At 30.8% G+C, this 21,617-nt stretch overlaps 1 protein-coding gene and 1 long non-coding RNA gene across 4 annotated transcripts in view; one reads left to right on the plus strand and one right to left on the minus strand.

Moving 5' to 3' along the window:
- LOC142326541 (phospholipase A1 VesT1.02-like) overlaps positions 1–21,617 on the minus strand; it is a 166,775-nt gene that overhangs the window by 50,594 nt on the left and 94,564 nt on the right. For 2 of the 3 annotated variants that reach the window (XM_075369120.1, XM_075369119.1), the window contains exon 2: positions 14,737–14,878. The exons of the other annotated variant lie outside the window; for it this stretch is intronic. In XM_075369120.1, coding sequence (XP_075225235.1) covers positions 14,737–14,878 — 142 coding nt within the window. The remainder of the gene's footprint in view (positions 1–14,736; positions 14,879–21,617) is intronic. 3 annotated transcript variants of the gene reach the window in all.
- LOC142326545 (uncharacterized) overlaps positions 1–21,617 on the plus strand; it is a 295,602-nt gene that overhangs the window by 2,934 nt on the left and 271,051 nt on the right. The window lies entirely within an intron of this gene.

The raw sequence follows: 21,617 nt of genomic DNA on the forward strand, positions 1-21,617 counted from the left end.
CTGAAATATGGCTTTCCTTTCTAGGGTTTTGACCTCTATGAACCTATTTTGCAGATATTGATCTATCTGATTTACTAAGTATTTACTTATTTGCATGGCTTGAAGCGCCTCAATGATGGCTGTCCAGGGGACCGTACCAAAAGCGTTTTTAACATCAAGCATTATGATCATGGGGATTTTTCTAGTCCTCCATGTACCGCTTCTGCAATTTAATGCCCAGTTTTTTACCTTCTCGACTGCGGTCACCGTGGACCGTCCCTTTCTAAATCCGTATTTTTCCGGATGTAGACATTGTTTTTCCTGTATTTCCTCTCTAAGTCTATTTTCTAACAACCTTTCAACTACTTTTCCCATATTATTTATGAGCGTAATCGGTCTATATGCTGTGTTCTCTTGAATTTGTCCTGCCTTTGGGAGGAAGACTGTTCTTGCTTCCTTCCAGCATTCAGGTTTCCAGATGGTCTGGGTGCGTGTATGTATACGAGGCAAATGCAATTACCGCTACCGACTTACAGGGTCTGACGTAGCTCCAGTGTAAGTGTAAATGTATCGGCGGTAAACTTGTAACCTGGAACAGACTAAGGTCGATCACTCCTGAGGTGTGGTTAATTTAAACCAACAAAGAACACCGATATCACAGTCTATCATTCAAATCCACATGAAAGCAACTGTGTCAAGGGCTCGAACTTAGAACTTTCGAACTTCGAAAATCAGCTGATTTTGTGATGACGAGTTTTCTGTTATACTAACCCGGCGAGAAAAAATGGCTTAACTTCATTTCTACATTTTTGACTCTATGTGCACCGATAACTTAACCGTATTGCCCAGTAACACTACAAAGCTAGTCAGTATTTTTCACGAAAAGGACCCATTTTTTTCCCAACTATTGCCTGAAATTTCAAAAAAATTGCTTAAATGCTTAGAAAAATTCAAGAAAATGCTTAATGCATGCTCTACATCGTTATTGTACGAGTGATATCTCTAAAGTAAAGACCGTTAGGAAATTTCTCTCCTTAAAGTTGGCGAACCTGTGTCACTCATGGCCACGCTAGTAATGTACACACTGCGTTGTTGTAAGTCGTCGCGTTGTAATATCTTCGATTATATGTTAGTTATTACGTTATAAAGTGAATATAAAATGTTGCCGCCGACTCTGAAATACGTGGAGACATACGTTTTTTAAACTATCAAAACGTTAAGCCGGGTGAAATTCATGGCAGTTGGTTGCCGTATACGATGGTAATGTAATGAATCATAGAAACATCCGAAAATGGTGTGAAAGGTTTATAAATAACAAAATTAATTTTCACGATGAAGAACGTTCGGGGAGGCTCTTTATAATCACCAAGGACTTGTTGAAACGCGTCAATGATGAAATCAGAAAAGATCGTCGCTGAACTATTTCCGACTTCGCCTTTCTTTTTCCTGATGTTTCAAGAGCTGTTATTGTTCGCGACAATTTAGGCTTCAGAAAAGCTTGTGCACGTTGGGTGCGCACATCTTAACAGAATGTCACAAAAAAAAATCCGAATGAAATCTGCTTTGGAAGGATTTTTTGATAAGCTACACAGAAAAAGATGATCGAGTTCCTTAATTCAATCGTTTCCGGCGATGAAACACAGATTTCGTACTACACTCCAGAGGGAAAACGGCAATCAAGTGATTGGCGTCATCCTCAATCACCAACCACAATAGAGGTCAAGCCGCACCCATTTGAACGCAAACTGTTGGTCGCAGTCTTTTGGGATCGGTTTGACATATTTCCCATTTCATGCCATGTACAACGAATAAAAATGCGGAAGCCTACTGCGAAACTCTACGTAAGTTACGGCGCGCCATTCAAAATCGGCGACGTCGGCGGGTGACCGACGGCGTCGTCCTGCTGCACGATAATGCACGTCTTCATGTTGCGGGTCCGACACGTGATTTACTGAGAACATTTGGATGATAAATTTACGAGCACCCACCATATAATCCGGACTTAGCTCATTCTGATTACCATTTGTTTATTTTAGTATGTAGACGAGGTACGCCTACCTATTTTAATAGTATATGATAACTGAGCGGTGGGACACGCAACCGACTGGTTTAGGGCACCACGCTTATTCTGTTCACGCAGTTAGGTAAGCTCTAGGAGCTAATTAGGATATTGGTTGCTAAACCGTTTTAAAGAACAGTAGCCGTTTGTGATACGGACATTCGATCGCATTCTTTAGGGCTACCGAATGGGGCGGTGGTGGGAGAAATGCCAGACAAACCAATTTACCATTTTTTTGAGAAATTGAAAGAATTTTTGAGCAGTAAGCAATTCGCGGGTGACTATAAACTTAAAAATGCTGTTTCCTCGCCGTATTCCTCTCCCGCCGACTGGCGGGAGAAGGTATATTGAAGCAGGTGTATCTCTACGATAAACGTCGTAATGTGACGATTATGTATAGAAGTAGTATAAGGTATGTAGTTTAAGAGAAATAAAAAATATTTATAAAGTTTTCAGAATAAATCTTTTTACAATGCAACTGTTTTTACTTTAGAGGTAACCTCTAGTATAATTGAACGAAAGTGTTATTTTTAGTAAATATATTTTTATGGAAAAGATTTCTGATTTCTGATTCAATGGCAAATTACGTGCGGTATCGAACCCAAAATCTTCAATTAATGAGATTATCTTTCTTAGTGAGCTAGAGTTGGTTTTCAAAATATTAAAAATAATTGTCTTTAGTAGATGATATTGATCTTTTCGTTATTATATATCGTACAGTTTAATATATTATTTAACTTAAAACAACATATCCAAAATATGAATCCTATTTATAAAAATGTCAAGATTAATTATGTTATACTTTTTAAATTTAAGTAATCTGATGGGATTAATGTTGTGTTGAAAATAAAGAGAAAGAAGAAAATGTAGGATTTCTGATGTTGATTTATTTAAATCAATTCATAAAGACTTTAGTGACGGTTACTAAAGTATCATATTATATTTAAAAAAAAATATTATTTACCTACTTTTGTAGGATTTACTTATAAAATAGAATAAATTTTTTCATAAAAAAATATTACATTTTTTAACTGTTGTGCACGTATGTCAAGTGTCATAAACGCAAGATGTTGCAGGTGATTTGATATGAGACAAAGTCACTCCCAAAAATGGCATCAATAACCTGAGGAATAATAAGCATCCCATGCCAGACTTAGTCAAGATTGATAAATGAAATAATCTCTATTTTTTTCACTAAATCGGATATATTAATACACATTTAATTGCTAAACCTACTGAAATTCTGGTGATATTCACCCCTGTAAATAACCCTTTACTCTACACCATATGCATTGATCGTATACCAAACATAATTACTTTCAGCGAAGGCAACTTCATACTAATACCAAAACGATTTCCATGTTATTAATACATAATTTGAAAGCTTTAAAAAAATTTTTCCACATCATTCTAGATTTACTGTCAGTCTTTTAACTGGAATTTCAGTTCGATACCTATTTAACAAAAATGGGTCATAGGAGTACAAATAACAAACATACCAAACTATATTATCCAGCTCCTAGCGTAATCATATAAAAACAAATTTTTATTTTTCTGTTCCTGCAGTTTAACTTTCTCTGTTACCTAAATAAGAGATGAAAATAATGTTGTTTATATGGTTTGTTTCTTATCAGTACCTGTTAAATTTTTAACTAATGTATTCATTTATTTTATTAATTTTAACCGGTTTTGTAAATCGGTTTTAAATTTAATTCAGATTCTAACTTAATCTTATTTTATTTATTTAAACTAAAAGTAGTATCAAAACAAATAGTCCATTTATTGAAAAGTAACTTCATATTTTTAATCTTTAAATGTGTAATATTACTAATATTTGTTACTGTAATATTACTGTGAGATAAAAACTGGATATTTTGTAATTAAAATTCATAATGCGTTAAAATTCATTTGATTTTAAATTTATTTATTTATTTTCATGTGTCACTAATACAAATTACAATAATGTAAAACAACTAGGCTTACTTTAATACAGAAGCCTGGAGCTATTCCATTACATAATTATTATAGTCTTTAAATTTACGTAACCGGTTTATGGTTAAAATACAGAGAAAATATTATACAATTCAGGCAAGGTTATTTATGTTTTTATTTTTATATCATACACAAATAAATATGAAGACTAAATAAAAATAGACCCAACGTTTTTCATTTGATTAGATTTTTTTTTTACAAATACCTGAAAATACTTGAAATGTGACTTCTCTATGGCAATGTTTGGCACATCTTATTATGTTCCTAGTAACTTTTTTAAGTTTTCCATTGTCTTGATAAAATTGTTAATGTTCATATTCAAGAACACCATAGCAAAATGCATTGCTCCTCTCTTTCCTTTAGGTATTAATCTGATGAAGAGACCACAAATCTGTAAAAATATTTTTCACCAGTATGACAAGTAACTCTGTCCTTTCTTTTTACTTTCTTTTCCTGTTTAACCTCCTGGAATTACCGTTCAGATATTACTTCAGAGGATGAATGAGAATTATATCTGTGAGTGCAAATGAAGTGTAGTCTTGTACAGTCTCAGTCCGACCATTACTGAGATGTGCGGTTAATGAGACCCAACCACCGAAGAACACCGGTATCCACGATCTAGTATTCAAATCCATATAAAAGTAACTGCTTTAACTAGGACTTGAATGCTGGAACTCTCGACTTCCAAATCAGCTGATTTGGGTAGACACGTTCACCACTAGACCAGCCTGGTGTGTTGAAGTTACTTTGTCCTGATTGAGTTAAGAATCACGCTAATATTTTTTATCTTATATAGGTAGATGTAAATTATTAGATATTTGTTTTATGTAGGCTTCAGATTAATTTTTTTTTCTTCAAAAATCAATATAGAGACGAGCCTGAATCGTACATTATATGCCTGTTTTTTAAAATTCGGGTTTTCCAATATTTTATATCTAGTAACTTTAATTATTAAAGTATTTATTTAGTTTTAATCATCAGCTTAATCTGTGAAAACCATTTCATCTAAAATACTAGTATTAACTCGAATCAAGTTCTTAATTAACAAACTAACTTAGTGTAACGAGCAGATATTATAATTTTTGGAAACCTTGCATTCTATACTGCTAACATTTCAGAATTTTGTTTCAATAATATGGGTTGAATTAAAAAAAAAATGCTGTGTGCTGTATGTAATTTTCTCTTAGATTACTTAAATATTTCTTAGCTGCTTTTTGAATAACATCTATTACTTCTGTAGTTAAAACTGATCTGTATTAGGCACATTTATTTTTCCAAGATTTCTTTAATTAATATCTCATTTTACATTGATGTTTCCTATTTAGTTAACTTTTGAAAATGTTTTATCTAAAATGAACATACGAACCTATTTTTTTTTTTTTTGTAATAATAATTTTCAGCAGAATGTAAGGTTACTAAAACATGATTTTTCAATTTTTCATCGTACTGGTAGATCCTGATTCTATAAGCAGTCCTCACTACTGGTTAATAAATCTTTTTGTATGCAGGGGAGATGTAGTTCTGCTCATTTAGTTACAGATTTACTAACCTGTTACATAAAACATGACCATCTCACATTAATAGAATTATTTTTTTTTAAAATGAATCAAATATTCATGCTGAAATAAAATTTTCACCTTTTAATTAAATATCTATAGACAATTCATGTTATAAATATCAAATGTGTGAAATTATTCTTCTCACTCCACTCTGATTATCCTTTTATATTTACTCACAGGTATATGTGTTTTTTAGTTGTTAACTACAACAAAATCAGTTTACACACCAGCAAAGTCTAAGGGATGTCCCCAGGGCAGCGTGTAAAGTCCCTTGTTGTGTATGGTGGAGTTTGATTCTCTCCTGCAGCTGAGGTTGGACATTTGTGTTTAAGTCAATTGCAATCAAAAGGGTAGGTGTACAAGTAGATGTTAAAACAGTCTTTAGTCCAAAATTTCAATATCTTACGGCTAATCGTTTATGAGTTATGCGAAATAGATATGTACCTACAGATGTCACGCCGAAACTAGTCAAAATGGATTCAGGGATGGTCAAAGTGGATATTTCCATTGAAATCTGGAAACCGAAATTTTTCGCGATTACTACACCTCCTATTGTGCATTATCAATAATGTGTTTATATTAATGTGTATTTATATTTCTAATGTTTTGTATTCTTATGTTACTATTTTTTCTTTTTACCTTGTGGTTGTATTCATAGTGTTTCAAGGGAAAATTCTCTGTAACTTGATTATTGTGATGAGATTTAGTTATAGTTTCTAATCTACCAAAACCGATTGTAAATATAATTTTAGGTAAAAAAAAAAAAAATTATTAGAAAAACAAAATTTACTTTATCATTCATGAAAAAAGTTTAAATATAGTTAATAAAAGTAAGAAAACAAATGCAGTTATTATTACATAACTTATTATTAACACTGTAATAATGAAAGAAAAACATAGTAACAGTGGTTGTAATGAAATATAGTAGATGTTAATTAGATATTTTGATTCTCAACTTTACGAAATCAACGGTAAATTTGCATATAAAAATACAAAAATTATTTTAAGTAAAATTATTTTTATATATTTTGTATAATTTGAAATTGAAATAAAATAAAACTTTTTTTTAATATTAATATTCGAGTAGATTACAAGAATTTGGTGATGGATCTAGTGCTAGAAACATAATGTAAGGTATATGGATATCTATCAACATGTCTACTTCCCTTTCATTTCTTTGATTGTCTTGTAAAAAAGAACTATTATACACTTTTCTATAGCTCTCAACATTATTTTTACTTGAAGTAACTTCAGCTCCAATATAAAAGTCACTACTAGACATTTATATTGTACAATTTATTTTGTTAGATGGTGGTCCATCTAAAAAACCAGAAATATGTCATGTGAAAAGACTCACTCGGCGTTATCAGATGAGGATAAAAACTGTATCCAAGAAAATACTGTGAATGGTGATGCATCCCATCCACAGTATAAAAACATATGACATAGTTTTTCAAAACAATCAGGGAGGAGGTTTCCTTCAAAACGTCTCTCCCTTCCTGATTAATAAACTGATAAGTTCAGGTGGTTCACCGAAGAACATCCAGAAGTTAAGAGACGGATCAATATTGGAGGAGACGTTTAGTGATGAACAGAGCCGATCCATTTTACGTCTTACCAATATTGCTAATATTAACATAAAGGCGGTATGCCATGCACAAACACTAGCCGAAGAGTAATCTTATACCAGGATCTTCTGGAGATGGATGTTAATGAAGTAGCTAGTGAGCTTCTTACTCAGGAAGTTGTGGAGGTGAAGCGAACAATGAAAAGGCAAAGCAGAGTGGAAGAATCTACATTTTCCCTTAACCTTCCGGTACCACCAGAGGTAATAAAAGTAGGTTATCCCTAAGTTTGCTTTGACTGTTATCATATACACTCTGTCATGCCATTCGCTCGTCCTTGACAGTATTTATCCTCTCAGGCATAAGAGTTGTCCTAACGCAACAACAGTTGAGCCACTCTGTCCATTTAAGAATTATGGTTTTCAAAAGATTTATTACTCCAACTGCGACGTTACTTTTTAAGAATTCTCTTGATTTCGAAATCTATTCTATTCAAAAACGTTTTTCCATTATTGTTACTTGATCTTTCTCTTTTTACATTTATTTGTTTACATTCTTCCTTTAACTCTTTCTCGTTGTCATAATTTCCATCTCTAGAATTTTCTTTGCTTGTTCAAAACATATTTTTACTGATTACAGTCTTTTATTAGACCACCAAAAAATGTATACATACTATTGAAAACACAAAATTTTACCAATAGCAACACAAAAATATTTTTAGCGTTATCAAAAACTTTTTGGAGGATAAAGAATATTTTTTACACATTTACAGTCTAGAAAAGGTAATGTTTCCCTTTTTTCTTATAAGAACGTTTTTAATGGACTTTTAAATTTGTGTATTTTACCCAAAACAAATTTCTTCTTTTAATTCTTTACTAGTAATTATAGTTATTAGAAAAAGGTACAAGGGAAAAATGACGAAAGTATAAAATAAATAAAATGGAGGTACGGATGACATCACATTCCTTCTAAGTACAACACCACTTTGTGTAAAATTATTAGAAGGGAATAATGATTGTAGTCATAAAATTTGAAAAGTTCTCATTAAAAGAACGAAAGCAAGAGAAAGATCATAGTTCACCGATCCAGAACATCCCGGATGAAAAACAGACAACCTAAGGCGGAAGCTGGAGAGCGACATAGTTGTGTTATAGTATATACTAAAATTTCTTTCATAAGTATAGGGCCTTTCATGAGTATAACTGAACTTTGTTAAAAATATAATTATGTGCTGCAAGCAGTGTCTGACGCCTTGAAGGAGTGAGTATAAATCCAAAAATTCAATACTATATTGCAAGTAGTATTTGACACTTGTAAGGAGTCTGTATGAAACCAGCATTAATTAATTAGTGCATTCCTAAGTTGCATATTAGGAACTGATAGATTATCTATAAAACCAGCAAATAATTATTTCATTGCAAGTTGTGAGTAACATCTTTATGGATAAATTACGCAATCAAATTAAAAAATTAATTTTGATTGCGCTAACTTTAAAAAAAAAGAAGTGTATTATTTGAGACTTCATTAATTTTACCTTTTTAATGAAGATATTTTATCATAAAGTGAATCATAATTTTACCATAACAGACAGATAGATGCCAGAAAAAGGTTCAGATATGTTTGCTCAACCACTTCTTTTTTAATAACTTAAATTCTTATTGTAGGTAAATTGTACAATTTTTTGATTCGTATGTGAAAAAATAAAGAATTCACAATCAGTAGATACTCCATTACAATTATAATTTAAAACAACGTTTTGGAAAGGTTATTGTGTCTTTTTCAGTAAAAGAAAACTATTTTGAATGAAATAAGCAAATAGGTCTCATCGATAAAAAAAAGAAAAAAAAAAGTTTAAAAGCACTAGAATATTTTTGTCGTATAGTCACAAATGCGTGATGTAAATTACTTATAACCTTTTGAATATTTGAATGCAAAGAAGAATATTTTCAAAACTTTGGGAAATTCTTCAAGTCCTTGTACAAAAAATCTTTTGAGTACTACTAGACAATATAAAAGTCTAGTAGTGACTTTTATATTGGATCTCAAGTTACTTCAAATAAAATTAATGTCCAGAGCTATAGAAAAGTATATAATAGTTCTTTTGTACAAGACCATCAAAGAAATGAAAGGGAAATAGACATGTGGATAGATATCAATATATCTTAGGTTTTCGTGGTACTGCATTTAGTATGTTTCTTCTAGTTTCTGTTAACATTACTAGAGTGCAGCAATATGCAGTTACTAACTACCGGTTGTTCGTTATTTGAAGGACGGTTTAATAATGCTAAATAAAATACAACAGTTTCTGCTTTTTCTTCGGTATTTTGTATTACAATGAGTGATAAAAATTCTGATTCGGTAAGAAAAAATATATATGTATGTAGAAAATGCTTCGTATATTTGATTAAATACAACTGCCCTAAAAAATGTAACTAATTTCCCAATTGCATAATTTTTATTTCGATATTTCTCACTTATATAATTGTTTAGCCAACATTTTCATTATACGTAAGAAAATACCTACATCTGACTTTGAATACAGATTATATGTTTTGTCTTCTTTTTACTTATCCAAGTAATTTATGGATGATCACAGAATTTAAATGTATACTGTAAATCTGTTTATCTCTTACAAATTAATGCAAAAGTTTTGCTGTTAGTTTGTATGCAACAGCATCGCGCGAGAACCAACTGACCGATTGCTTTAAAATTCTCAGGATACATTCATAATATCCCAGGGAAAATTTTAAGCCATAGATCGAGGCCGTAGACCTCTTGGGGATATTAATGATTTTCATCAAAGGAACAAAAATTAATCCTTCTACTGTCACCAAAGCAACAGAAATAAAATGAAATAAATTACTGATTTTCTCTTTAATTAATCTGTAAAATACGTTCTAAATATTCTCACAATAATGAGGATAACGAGCGCGTCGGGAGTCCAAAGGAGAAGCCCCTTAGCGAGACGGTCGGGCGAGCGAAGCGAGCCCTATCCGGCTAGTTAATTAAAAAAAATTGTTGATATGATTTTGGGGAACGGAGATAACGATTACTTTTAAAAGAACTGAAATTTTATGAGGAAGATGGATGTTCAGACTTTAATTGTGTGTAGAATATTGAAAGGAATAGTTTAAAACATTTAGCTATTACATTAATTTTTTAGTGAAATGAATAATTTTTTCTTTTATATATATATATATATATATATATATATACAATACGTTTTTGAAATAATAATGAATAATGCATGACTGTACACATGCTGTTAATTACTGAACACAGCTAAGAACCCCACCTTCATACAGAATCTTGCTGTCAAATGGAGAATATTTCTAACTCATTTTACTTGAGCATTACCTCACTATGCGTCTGTATGCTTGTCCATACCGGTATGAACGCCACTCGATTTACAAAAGCCTTTAACTGCGGAGGGGGATGGCAAGTAATTGTTGTTGCATATTGAAAGTGTATTGTTTTATTTTTTGATTTCTTTTTAATTACTCTCCTAAATTTTTTTTTTAATTGCTTATCAATTTTGAATTATAAATTTGTTTTTTACACAACTGCCCAAAAAGGTGTGTAATGTATTTAGTGTGCAAGTATGTTTTTTCCATCGTAGCAGCTCAACGGTTAAACTGATTCAGATGTACGACCACGCGTTGGAATCCTTTCGTTACCGGTAGTGTTATAGGCTATAAATATATATATATATATATATATATATATGCTCGCGCGCGCGTGTGTATTTGCCGGTTGAAGCACAAATTTATTGAATTGAATTAATGAACTCTGAACTGTGAGTCTTCATCGCTGTGTGAACTGGGTGCGAACTGAATGATTCGAATCAATCGACTGAATAATATTACAAAAATAATAGAATTAAATTTACGTTAAATAAAATAAAATAATATTACAAAATTTCTGTTTAATAATAATGAGCTTATCGTGGAGACTGCGTGTGAGGCTAGAGCGATGAGGTGATGCGTGCACCTCGTGCGAGGCTAGACCAATCATCACCATCGACTTGTTAGAAACGGTATGCTCCTGGCACGCTGTTTTGGCAGTGCAACGGGTTTCTCTTATAATGTATCTGCAATCAATCATCCGATTTTCGAAATTTAAACGGGATATTTGCTACTATAATACAAAATCACGAAGGAACCAAATCAGAACAGAAATTAACCGACGTACTCAGAAGTGGACCTTATTCAACGCTGCGTAGCATATGAATGTTCTCTTTACAAAGCTACATTTGTTACTAGAAATTAATGTGAAACCTTATTCTTAGATAAAACTACATCTATAGATTTAGTGAAGACAAAAAAAACGTATTTCGGCAAATTATAATAATTTTTACAGGACTGCCTAAAAAGGAGCGTAGTGTATTCATGGTGTATGTATATATGTTCCACCGTAGCAGCTCAATGACTAAACCGATTTAAATGTACAACCCTGCATTGGAATCCTTATATACAAAATTGTCACCCCACGCTCTTTAATTATCCTATATTAGTGATTATTCTGTATTAAAGAGCAATGTTTGTCAGCAGTTAGTCGTGTTTTTTAACCTATAATATTTCTCTTGTTTTTTTAAGTATTCTCTTTATTTTTATTAAAATAATCGGTTTAGTATGTCTGACACTAGTGGATCGTTTATACTTACTGAACATAATACAGTATGGAACTTCTATTGAAATGCGGTTCGATAATACAGGTGTTTCCATATGTCTTGCAGCTAGGTTATTTAACAATTTCCTCTAATACATAGGATAAATCACACAAATACTTCACTAAGTCCGATCTGCATAACAAACCTTTTATTCTATATTGTTCACTATCAAAACTGCTACGTATTCATTATTAAATGTAGATTGTACGGTCTGGTGGTAATTGCTGGCGGTGAAGAGCCATCTTTTAGCAGCGTGTATTATTTTTATAATACACGTACGGGCACGCGTGAAGCGACTCTCTTTAAACTTGCTAATTGATTTTTTATATTTATCTTAATACATAGAACTAAAAAAAACCAAATATAGTATTTATAAGGAATAAACAATTACTTCTAAAAACAGAACTATAAAAATGTAAACAATTTTCGTTATTGATAAGATAAGAAATATTTATTTTCCTGTTAATTGAGCAATATTTTTATTCTTAATTTCAAATTTTTCCATTTAAAAAAAAAATATATTTTATAAAAAAAATCGTACCTCTAATAATTATATTAATTTGTATAATTTTATGCAGTGGAAAGAATGTTTTCGCACATAATTATTTATACGTTCATATTGTTTACTATTGCATATATTTTTCACATAGAGAGTGGTATTTTAATTCATAGCTTTTCACTCTTCTAGCCATTCTTATAGCTATAGTACCTGCAAAGCATTTGAAGTATAAGTACAAATTATATTTGTTTTGCCTTTTCTGAAAGAAATTATGTTGCCTATTCAGCAAATTCCTTTTATGATAACTGTCACGAACCAATTTTCGGGTTGTAATTCTCTTGTATTTCAGCGGGATCGATATGCTAATATGCAACATTATATTCGCCCCAGTGAAAATATCGATGGGAAACCTCTTCATTCCTCATTAAGCCTAGTAAGTAATCCTTGTTGTTCTTGGATGTGCCTATGACATTTTAGGGAATTACTTTATTTCATATTATGTTCTCTACTACCGTTACGGTTATTGTAGATAATATAAATACATTAGTATGTATTTATTTTTTTAAATATTCATATCATTTTTATGTGCAAAGTGATTCACAAACTTTCAGGACATGTTCTACTGGTGAAAATAAGTTTTCACCATGATTTTAAATGTTAAAATAGATCGTTTCAAGATAGGAGTATTTGTTAATTCTTTTTCTCTGTATAACTGTTAATAAGGTGTGCGTGTGCGTGTGTGTGTGTGTGTGTGTGTGTGTGTGTGTGTGTGTGTGTGTGTGTGTGTGTTTTAGAGAAAGAGGTTTCCAACTCTTCCAACAAGATGCGATATGATTCAGCTGTGTTTAAAAAACAAGCATTTTTTAATCCGATTTGTTTATATATATTTTGTTTTATATGTATTCACACTTAACGGTAAATGCATAATCTCGTTTTATTTTTTTGTGGAGAAAGTTTCTCTGATTGTTATCTTAAGTTATAACAGATAACTTTAGTAACGGACCAATTATTTTTGGCGAATCAAATCCTCTACAAGTTTTGTTTAAAACTTACGCGTTAATTATCTATTTAACAAGTTTATTTTATGCTAAACACAAAACTAAACAAAAAATTTGGGTTTTGCGAACCAAAACTTTCGTATTTTACCCCAGATATCTTGAAAGCTACAAAAATACAGTTCCGGAATCTTTTTTTCGATTTTTTAGGTCGCATATAAAACAATTAAATTTGTACCTTAATTTGGCTCCCTAAACTTAGAGATTGGCTTAATTTTACCGAAGGAGCCGAAATCAGGGCGAAATCCTTCGCCAGCCGACACTTTCGCTAACGAAACGTTTGCGAACTTATGAACTTTCTTCTTTATTTTCGCTAGTAGAACGTGTCCTGAAAGTTTGTTACTTTCATCGTGAATCACCCTACTCATTTTGTACAAATAAAATCGTGCAGCATTATTAAATTAATCTCATCAAAAAATACATTACGTAAACTATTTGAAATAAAGCAGTATAACGAAATGTAATTTATTATTATGAGCATTTATCTTAAAACTATGTAAAAATTAAAAAACAGAAACTAATTTAATCGTTTTATACTATAAAGATGTAAAAAGATTTAGTTTAGATACTTTTTTTATAACTATATTTAAAGCGTGGTTTAATCAGTAGTTTTTAATTTCTATGTTAAAATTAAATCTACCACTTATTGGCATTTATACACGTTGTTATATTAATGATATTTGTATGCAATAAAACCAATACTTTTATACTTATAATTTTTAATTAAAAAATTAAATTAAAAATGAAAAACGTCCCCTCGGACTATAAATTGTACCTTGTAGAACTTGCAGTGAATGTACTGAAGTATTCTTAGTGAATATACTACGGAAAACTAAGCTGTTATAGTAATTTTAAACCTATTTTGCCGATTAATTTACAAATTAATAGAAAAATGTTATTTCATTTCAACACCGTTTTGAAAAAATTCTAATTTCTTTTACGGATAGGTTTAATTACAAGGAAATTGTTTGAATTTGTTATTTTATTATACGTTTTAGGATCTTAAAATTTACTTAAAAGAATTGAGAAAAAATCGGGTGAATAAGTTGAAAGGGCCTAACAGTTTAGTAGCGTGGCGCTGTGTTTAACCTGCTACGCCCCTGTCTGTATAATTAATGTTTTTGTACATTTTTTACTACTTTTTTTTTAAATGTGATTTCACTTGAATATTTACTTCTATTTAAAATATTAATAAGAATAATTTAAATATAAACATCACAATTACTTAGTTTTTGTGCACGAAATTTCATGTATTATTTCAACTATTATATAATTTTTCCATCCGAATTTTATTCGTCTCATCGCTTAATTTATTAAGAACCTCCACCATATTAATTTCAATAATATTTTCTTAATTACCTTGGTGTATATAAATAAAAGAATATATCAGGATCAGGACAAGGATCCAAATCACCTCCTCTTCGCCATATGCAGTGTTCACGCGTGGTATTCGAATTTCCTAATGTCAGTGCTTCCATAATAGGTCCATGAGCTGAGAGCTCTATTAAAAAAAAAAAAAAAACATACGTCAACAGTTTGTTCTTCTACGTTAAAATTTAAATTATTTGTTTTACAATATAGAAATGAACAACATGACATATTTTCTACCGCTTTATTAACTCTTTTTTTACTAGTCGAAAGAAATATGTACGTTAATTTGACGCTCTTTGTCACAACAGTGCTCATGGTTATGTCACGTTTAAACCACCCGTGATTTAAAAGGCAGTTAAACGTTTTACTTTACAAGTAAAAATTCACACTCTACGTACCGTCTTTGAGGAGAACGGAATGAAAGATATTTTTCATAAATCTGAATATTATTTCAAACCGTTTGAAATTCTAATGTGCAAGTATACTCGACGTAATAAAGAAGACAACGCGAAACTTTTTCATCTCCCCAATTTCTTTAATAAGCCTAGGTGACATTTTTGTTATGCTTAAGAATGATTATACCGTTTTCAAAACATTCTTGTCTCTTAAATCAGGTATCCTACAATCATCTGTTCGTATTAATTAACGTAGAAAATAAATTACACTTACCTCAAAACGATTTATTTTTTCTATACGAAACCGCTGTATCCGAAGCATTCAAGAGACACGTGTGGGGGGCATCTCAGAAATTTAAATGGAAAGAATAGATTTGTGACACTTTAGTTTTAAGGGTGTCGAAAAAACTTTAGCGCAAAAATCTTTGGGTTTCAACAACTCCAACCAAAATGGCAGTCATTTAATATTTTTCATATCTAGTTTCAAAAATGGTCAACAATACCTCTCAATAACTGCTCAACAGTGAAATACTAAAAGAGAATAAAAATTAATGAAATATTCCTATCTCAAGTTTTTTCAGTATAAGGTTTATTACATGAGGTGTACTATAGGTAATTTTTGAAACTAGCTATGAAAAACATTAAACACCTGCCAGTTTGGTTAGGGCTGACGTAGACGTAGCTCGTTTACATTTAAAATTTTTAATTTACTCTCTATGGTAGCTTGGAAAAAGTGGAAGATAGGAGTATTTGTTAAATTCCATTTGTGTGTGTGTGTGTGTGTGTGTGTGTGTGTGAGAGAGTGAGTGTGTGTGTGTGTGTGTGTGTGTGTGTGTGTGTGTGTGTGTGTGTGTGTGTGTGTGTGTGTGTGTGTGTGTGTGTGTGTGTGTGTGTGTGTGTGAGTGAGTGCGTGCGAGCGATAGAAAAATGTTTAAAACGTCCTTTAGAGGAAGAGATTTTCAACCCTCCCATCAAGATGCAATATGATTCAGCTGTATTTAAAGAACAAGCATTTTCAATATATATATATATATATTTTTGTTTTATATGTATTCAAACCTTACTTAACGGCAAATGTATAGATCTCGTTTTTTTTGTTTGTAGAGAAAGTTTCTTTGATGTTTATCTTAAGTTTCAACAGGTAACTTTAGTAACGGACGAATTATTTATTGTTATGGTTCATATTTTATTTTTGGGTTGGTATAATGTAATGAATGATACATAAACTGAAATTATTTTCTTGAAAAACTTCAACAAAATTTGGGGTTGCTCTTCTTGACGTTACGTGTGGGTAGTTTTTTAAAAACTTTTGGAGCCCTATCTTTTTACAAAATAAAAATACTCTAATTTTAAAATAAAATATAATTAAAGCTTAATATAGCCGATTTCATATTCACTAAAAATTAATATTTTTACCGACTTGTTCGAAAAAAGTACGGTATTTTTTTTCGGTTGCACGGTGGGTTTGGAGGATGAAATTGAATTTCTTTATGTTTTAAGGAATGAGGAGTACACAAATACAATTCACTTAAAAATGTCATTCCATAAAATGGCATATATATATATATATATATATATATATATATACATACGCCTGTAGCCTGTATATAAAATTTGTGGCTCGAAAATTATTTCATTGAAATTTAAATGTGCTATATTAGTCTATATGAAGTGGTGCGTGTGAAGATTTGATGAAGTTGGTCGGGTCATTTGTATTACGCTGAATTTGATGTTATGTTGAATAAGCAGTGGTGTATACACGATTACAGTCAGTCACATTGGAGAATGAGTTGAAGCTTGATGCTTGTGTGTAGGTTTACTTGTTAATCAAACGTATGTAGTGCATTGTACACTGAAAGTCAGTTGCATTTCTAACTCTGAAATAGTTAGCGCGTCGGAGACGAAAAGACTGTCATATTGCACGGAACTTGGCAAAACTTTTTTTAAATTGCGGTTGATTTTTTTAAACCACACCAAATTACCTATTAATAAGCTATCAGCAATTTTTTGCATCGTCTTAAAAATAAATCTGATGTGTACACCGCATGACTTCCTTGTACGCCTTTTAAAATTACATATACACTTTTTTTGCTCCACTTCATTTAAACTTATACTTTTTAATCCTTATTTAACCGGTATACAAGAGTTCACTAAACGGAATAGTTTAATTATTATTAACTTTTATTTATACGACACACCAGAAATCTGAAACTTTTGTTAATCAGCAGCTCACGAAGATGCTAATAATAATAATGATCTAGAATAATATATTACGTATCAAGAGTTACGCACAAATGAAAAAAGTATTTTCACGACTGCATAATATGTGTTACAAGTCGAGTTATGTACTACACTTTTTCTACGACCGGAATTACTTCCCCATAACAAAAAACAAAAGATATCATTTGAAATATACTTACATTTTTATTAAATAGAAATATAAATTTGAACGATAGAGTAAGTATTTTGAAATTAATAATTTACAAATCATTCTTATTATAAATCAAAATAATTTTTCTAGTAAATGCAAATATTTAAAAAAAATTGTTTGAATTCAAATGTAAATAGTGATTTATGATTGTTATATGCCTATGAATTTAAATGAGATTTTAATATTTTTTTTATTAAACAATTTTTTTTTTGTCTTCAGTCATTTGACTGGTTTGATGCAGCTCTCCAATATTCCCTATCTAGTGCTAGTCGTTTCATTTCAATATACCCTCTACATCCTACATCCCTAACAATTTGTTTTACATATTCTAAACGTGGCCTGCCTACACAATTTTTTCCTTCTACCTGTCCTTCCAATATTAAAGCGACTATTCCAGGATGCCTTAGTATGTGGCCTATAAGTCTGTCTCTTCTTTTAACTATATTTTTCCAAATGCTTCTTTCTTCATCTATTTGCCGCAATACCTCTTCGTTTGTCACTTTATCCACCCGTCTGATTTTTACCATTCTCCTATAGCACCGCATTTCAAAAGCTTCTAATCTTTTCTTCTCAGATACTCGGATTGTCCAAGTTTCACTTCCATATAAAGCGACACTCCAAACATACACTTTCAAAAATCTTTTCCTGACATTTAAATTAATTTTTGATGTAAACAAATTATATTTCTTACTGAAGGCTCGTTTACCTTGTGCTATCCAGCATTTTATATCGCTCCTGGTTCGTCCATCTTTAGTAATTCTACTTCCCAAATAACAAAATTCTTCTACCTCCATAATCTTTTCTCCTCCTATTTTCACATTCAGCGGTCCATCTTTGTTATCTCTACTACATTTCATTACTTTTGTTTTGTTCTTGTTTATTTTAAATAAATATACAATTTTTAGAAGATTTTGCTGAGAAAATCCAAAAATAATACGATTCTAAATTATAATTTTCAATTAATATTAAATAGTCAGATATACATGGTTATTATCAACATAACATTCAATTATTCTAAATGTCGATTGCCCAGTCGATTGCAATCAAAAAGGGAGGTGCACAACTAGATGTTACAGCAGTCCTAAATACAATATTTCAATATTCTACGGCTAATCGTTTTTTAGAATGTGGTAAAACAAGATAGGCTTTGGGAATAAAATTATTCTAATATACTAAGATCATGCTTAATATTTTAAAAAAGAAATCCTTTTCGACGAGAGCAGATTATTTATAATTCTGAAAAAAAAAAAACTATAGCGACCTTTCTTATAAAAAATTAAATCGGTATAAGGCAGCTAATATCCATATTACTACAGCTAACAAGGGGAAGGCACGGACTTCGGGATCCCGATTTCAACCATATAGCGTGTATGAATGAATAGTACACTATTTATGTATAGTTAGGTTCCAAATCTTAGATTGAATTAACACAAAATTATGAAAAAAAAAGCTGATTTTATTCTCATAAAACCACGTGAATGAACTGATTACAATACTATTGAATATAGACTGTCTTCTAACTGAATAAACGTGTAAACAAATTCATATTACTTTTACTGCTACTGTTACCATAGACAATTGCAAATTGTTAAATAAATTTAACCAGCTGACTCAAATAGTACGCCCTTCTCTCTGTAGAGCAAGGCAAACACATGTATGTAGGCGGGAAATACAAAATGCATTAAGAACGCAGTAGTTTACGTGTCTTCATCGCAAAATACTAACACGCAATATTCAGTTACACTCAAGAAAAATGGTCCTAAAAAATCTTAACATTTTATATTTAGCTTTATATATTAATTTTGGTTCACGTCGCTCAAGTAGATATGTGGTGTGAGTGAGAACGTGTCAGATCTGTAACCGTGCACAGATCGGTTCGAATTTGACTTCCTATACGTATATATTTTGTAACCATTTTTTTAAAAATTTAAATATATTGATTTAATAATTAGTAACCTCTGATTGTAAAAATTGTTAAATTATTATTTATTGTTAATCTTTTTTAAAATCAGAGGTTAATAATTATTAATAAATCAATATATTTAAATTAAAAAAAAAAAAAAAGATGAAATCTAATTCGAATCGATGTCCCTTCTCCTTATAAATGATCTAAATTTTTCATTAAGTAAATTTTATTTGGCTAACTCTAGAATCATTGAAAATAGGTACCACATATGACACATCGTCAAAAAGCTCTCAACGACGGTTTATTACTGCAGTTAAGAAAAAGTCCAAAATCTAAATGTTTTGGATTTTGGGCTTTTTTGGCTATTTTCGGCCCAGTCGAGCAATCAAAAGAGTAGGTGTACAACTAGATGTAACAGCAGTCCTTAATCCAAAATTTCAATATCCTACGGCTATTTTTTTTTTAGTTATGCGAGATACGTACGTACAGACGTGTCACGATGAAACTAGTCAAAATGGATTCAGGGATTTTTTCTTTACTGATTATTTGTTTAGATAAATATTTTTAAATTATGATTTACAAGATTATGGATATTTCCGTTGAAATCTGAAAACCGAAATTGTTCGCGATTACAATACTTCGTACAAGAAAGTAAAAATTGGTATTTAAAATACTGAATATTTTACACACACACACACACACACACACATATATATATATATATATATATATATATATATCTGTACACATACATAGTGATTCACGTAGTGTTTCCGGCGTTTTCTGCGCTCATTCTACTAGCAAACATAACGAACTTCATATAAACATGGTTTCGGAAACGCTCCGGTAGCAAGTTACGGCTAGCGAAATATTTCGTCCTGATTCCTGAGCAAACTGTGAAAAAACTATACCGAAATTCTAGGGACCCAAATTTTGAAATTTTTCTGTTTCTTATGACTTTTGATCTCATAAATTGAATAAAATAGGCTCCAGAACCTCCTATCTTTAGTAGTTTTTGTCCAATGTAAAACAGAAAAATTTGTTAATCTAAAAATACGTTTCTTTACTTTTGTAATACAAAAATTTTGTCAAATGAATTAATAAATGTGTAAAATTTATTATTAGATGTATAGATAATTAATTTTTAGAATATCGATGTAAAATAGTTTATAAAAAACAATTATAACTTCGAGAAAGTTGATTTTATTATTAACACTTGGCGTTTGAAAATGTTTAAATTTATAAACAACAGAAAATGTAGTTAACATAAAATTGATACAAAGTTAAAAAGTAGAAATGTAACTGATATATTTAATAAAGTTTGCTGTTATTTCTTAAAAATGTATTTTTGAAATTAGGATTTTATGAAATCAGGATCTGTTTAGGAGCGCGAACAAAAGAAATTAGCTATTAATCATGTAGCCTTTGCAGTTGACGGAGTTACCTTAGTTACACATATCAAAGAAGCAAAATTACAAGTAAATCTACTGGCAGAAAACAGCAAAAATAGGTTTAGAAATGTCCTATGAAAAAATTATAAGAACTGTGCAGAAAAAGTAATCTTTGAAAAGGGGCAAAAAATAAATCAATCAAATTTAAATATGTCTGGGAGATAATAATAACAAGTGTACTCGAACAAGAAGGTATAAAAGGATTCATCAAATGGAACAAGTTTATAGCGGACAATAAGAAATAAGAAATTCACAATAAGAAATACAACAAGAATTAAGAAAAGTTTACAATAAGAAATTCTTAAGCTACAAAGCTAAACTACGACGCTACAAAACAGTAATTTGCCCAGAAGTCTTAAATGCAAGTGAGTGTTAAGGAAAATTTTAATAATGTAAGAATTCTTTTAAGTGAAGAATAATAAGGAAGATTTTTGGACCCAAAACAACAGAGAAAGGTTATAGGCTAAAATCTAACAAAGAAACGTACCAAAAAATAAAAGATTTAGAAACAAAAATACGGAAAAGAAGAATTAAGGTTTTTTGACCATATTTATAGAATGAGTGGCAGTAAATTTACAAAACAATTATTTAACTTTAACAGAGAGAGAAAAACAAAAATAGGGTGGCACCGGAAAGTAAACCAAGACGACCTAGAAAAACTAAATAAAAATTGGAAAATTGTAATA

Source organism: Lycorma delicatula, chromosome 6 (assembly GCF_047948215.1).
Source record: "Lycorma delicatula isolate Av1 chromosome 6, ASM4794821v1, whole genome shotgun sequence".
Lineage (NCBI taxonomy): Eukaryota > Metazoa > Arthropoda > Insecta > Hemiptera > Fulgoridae > Lycorma > Lycorma delicatula.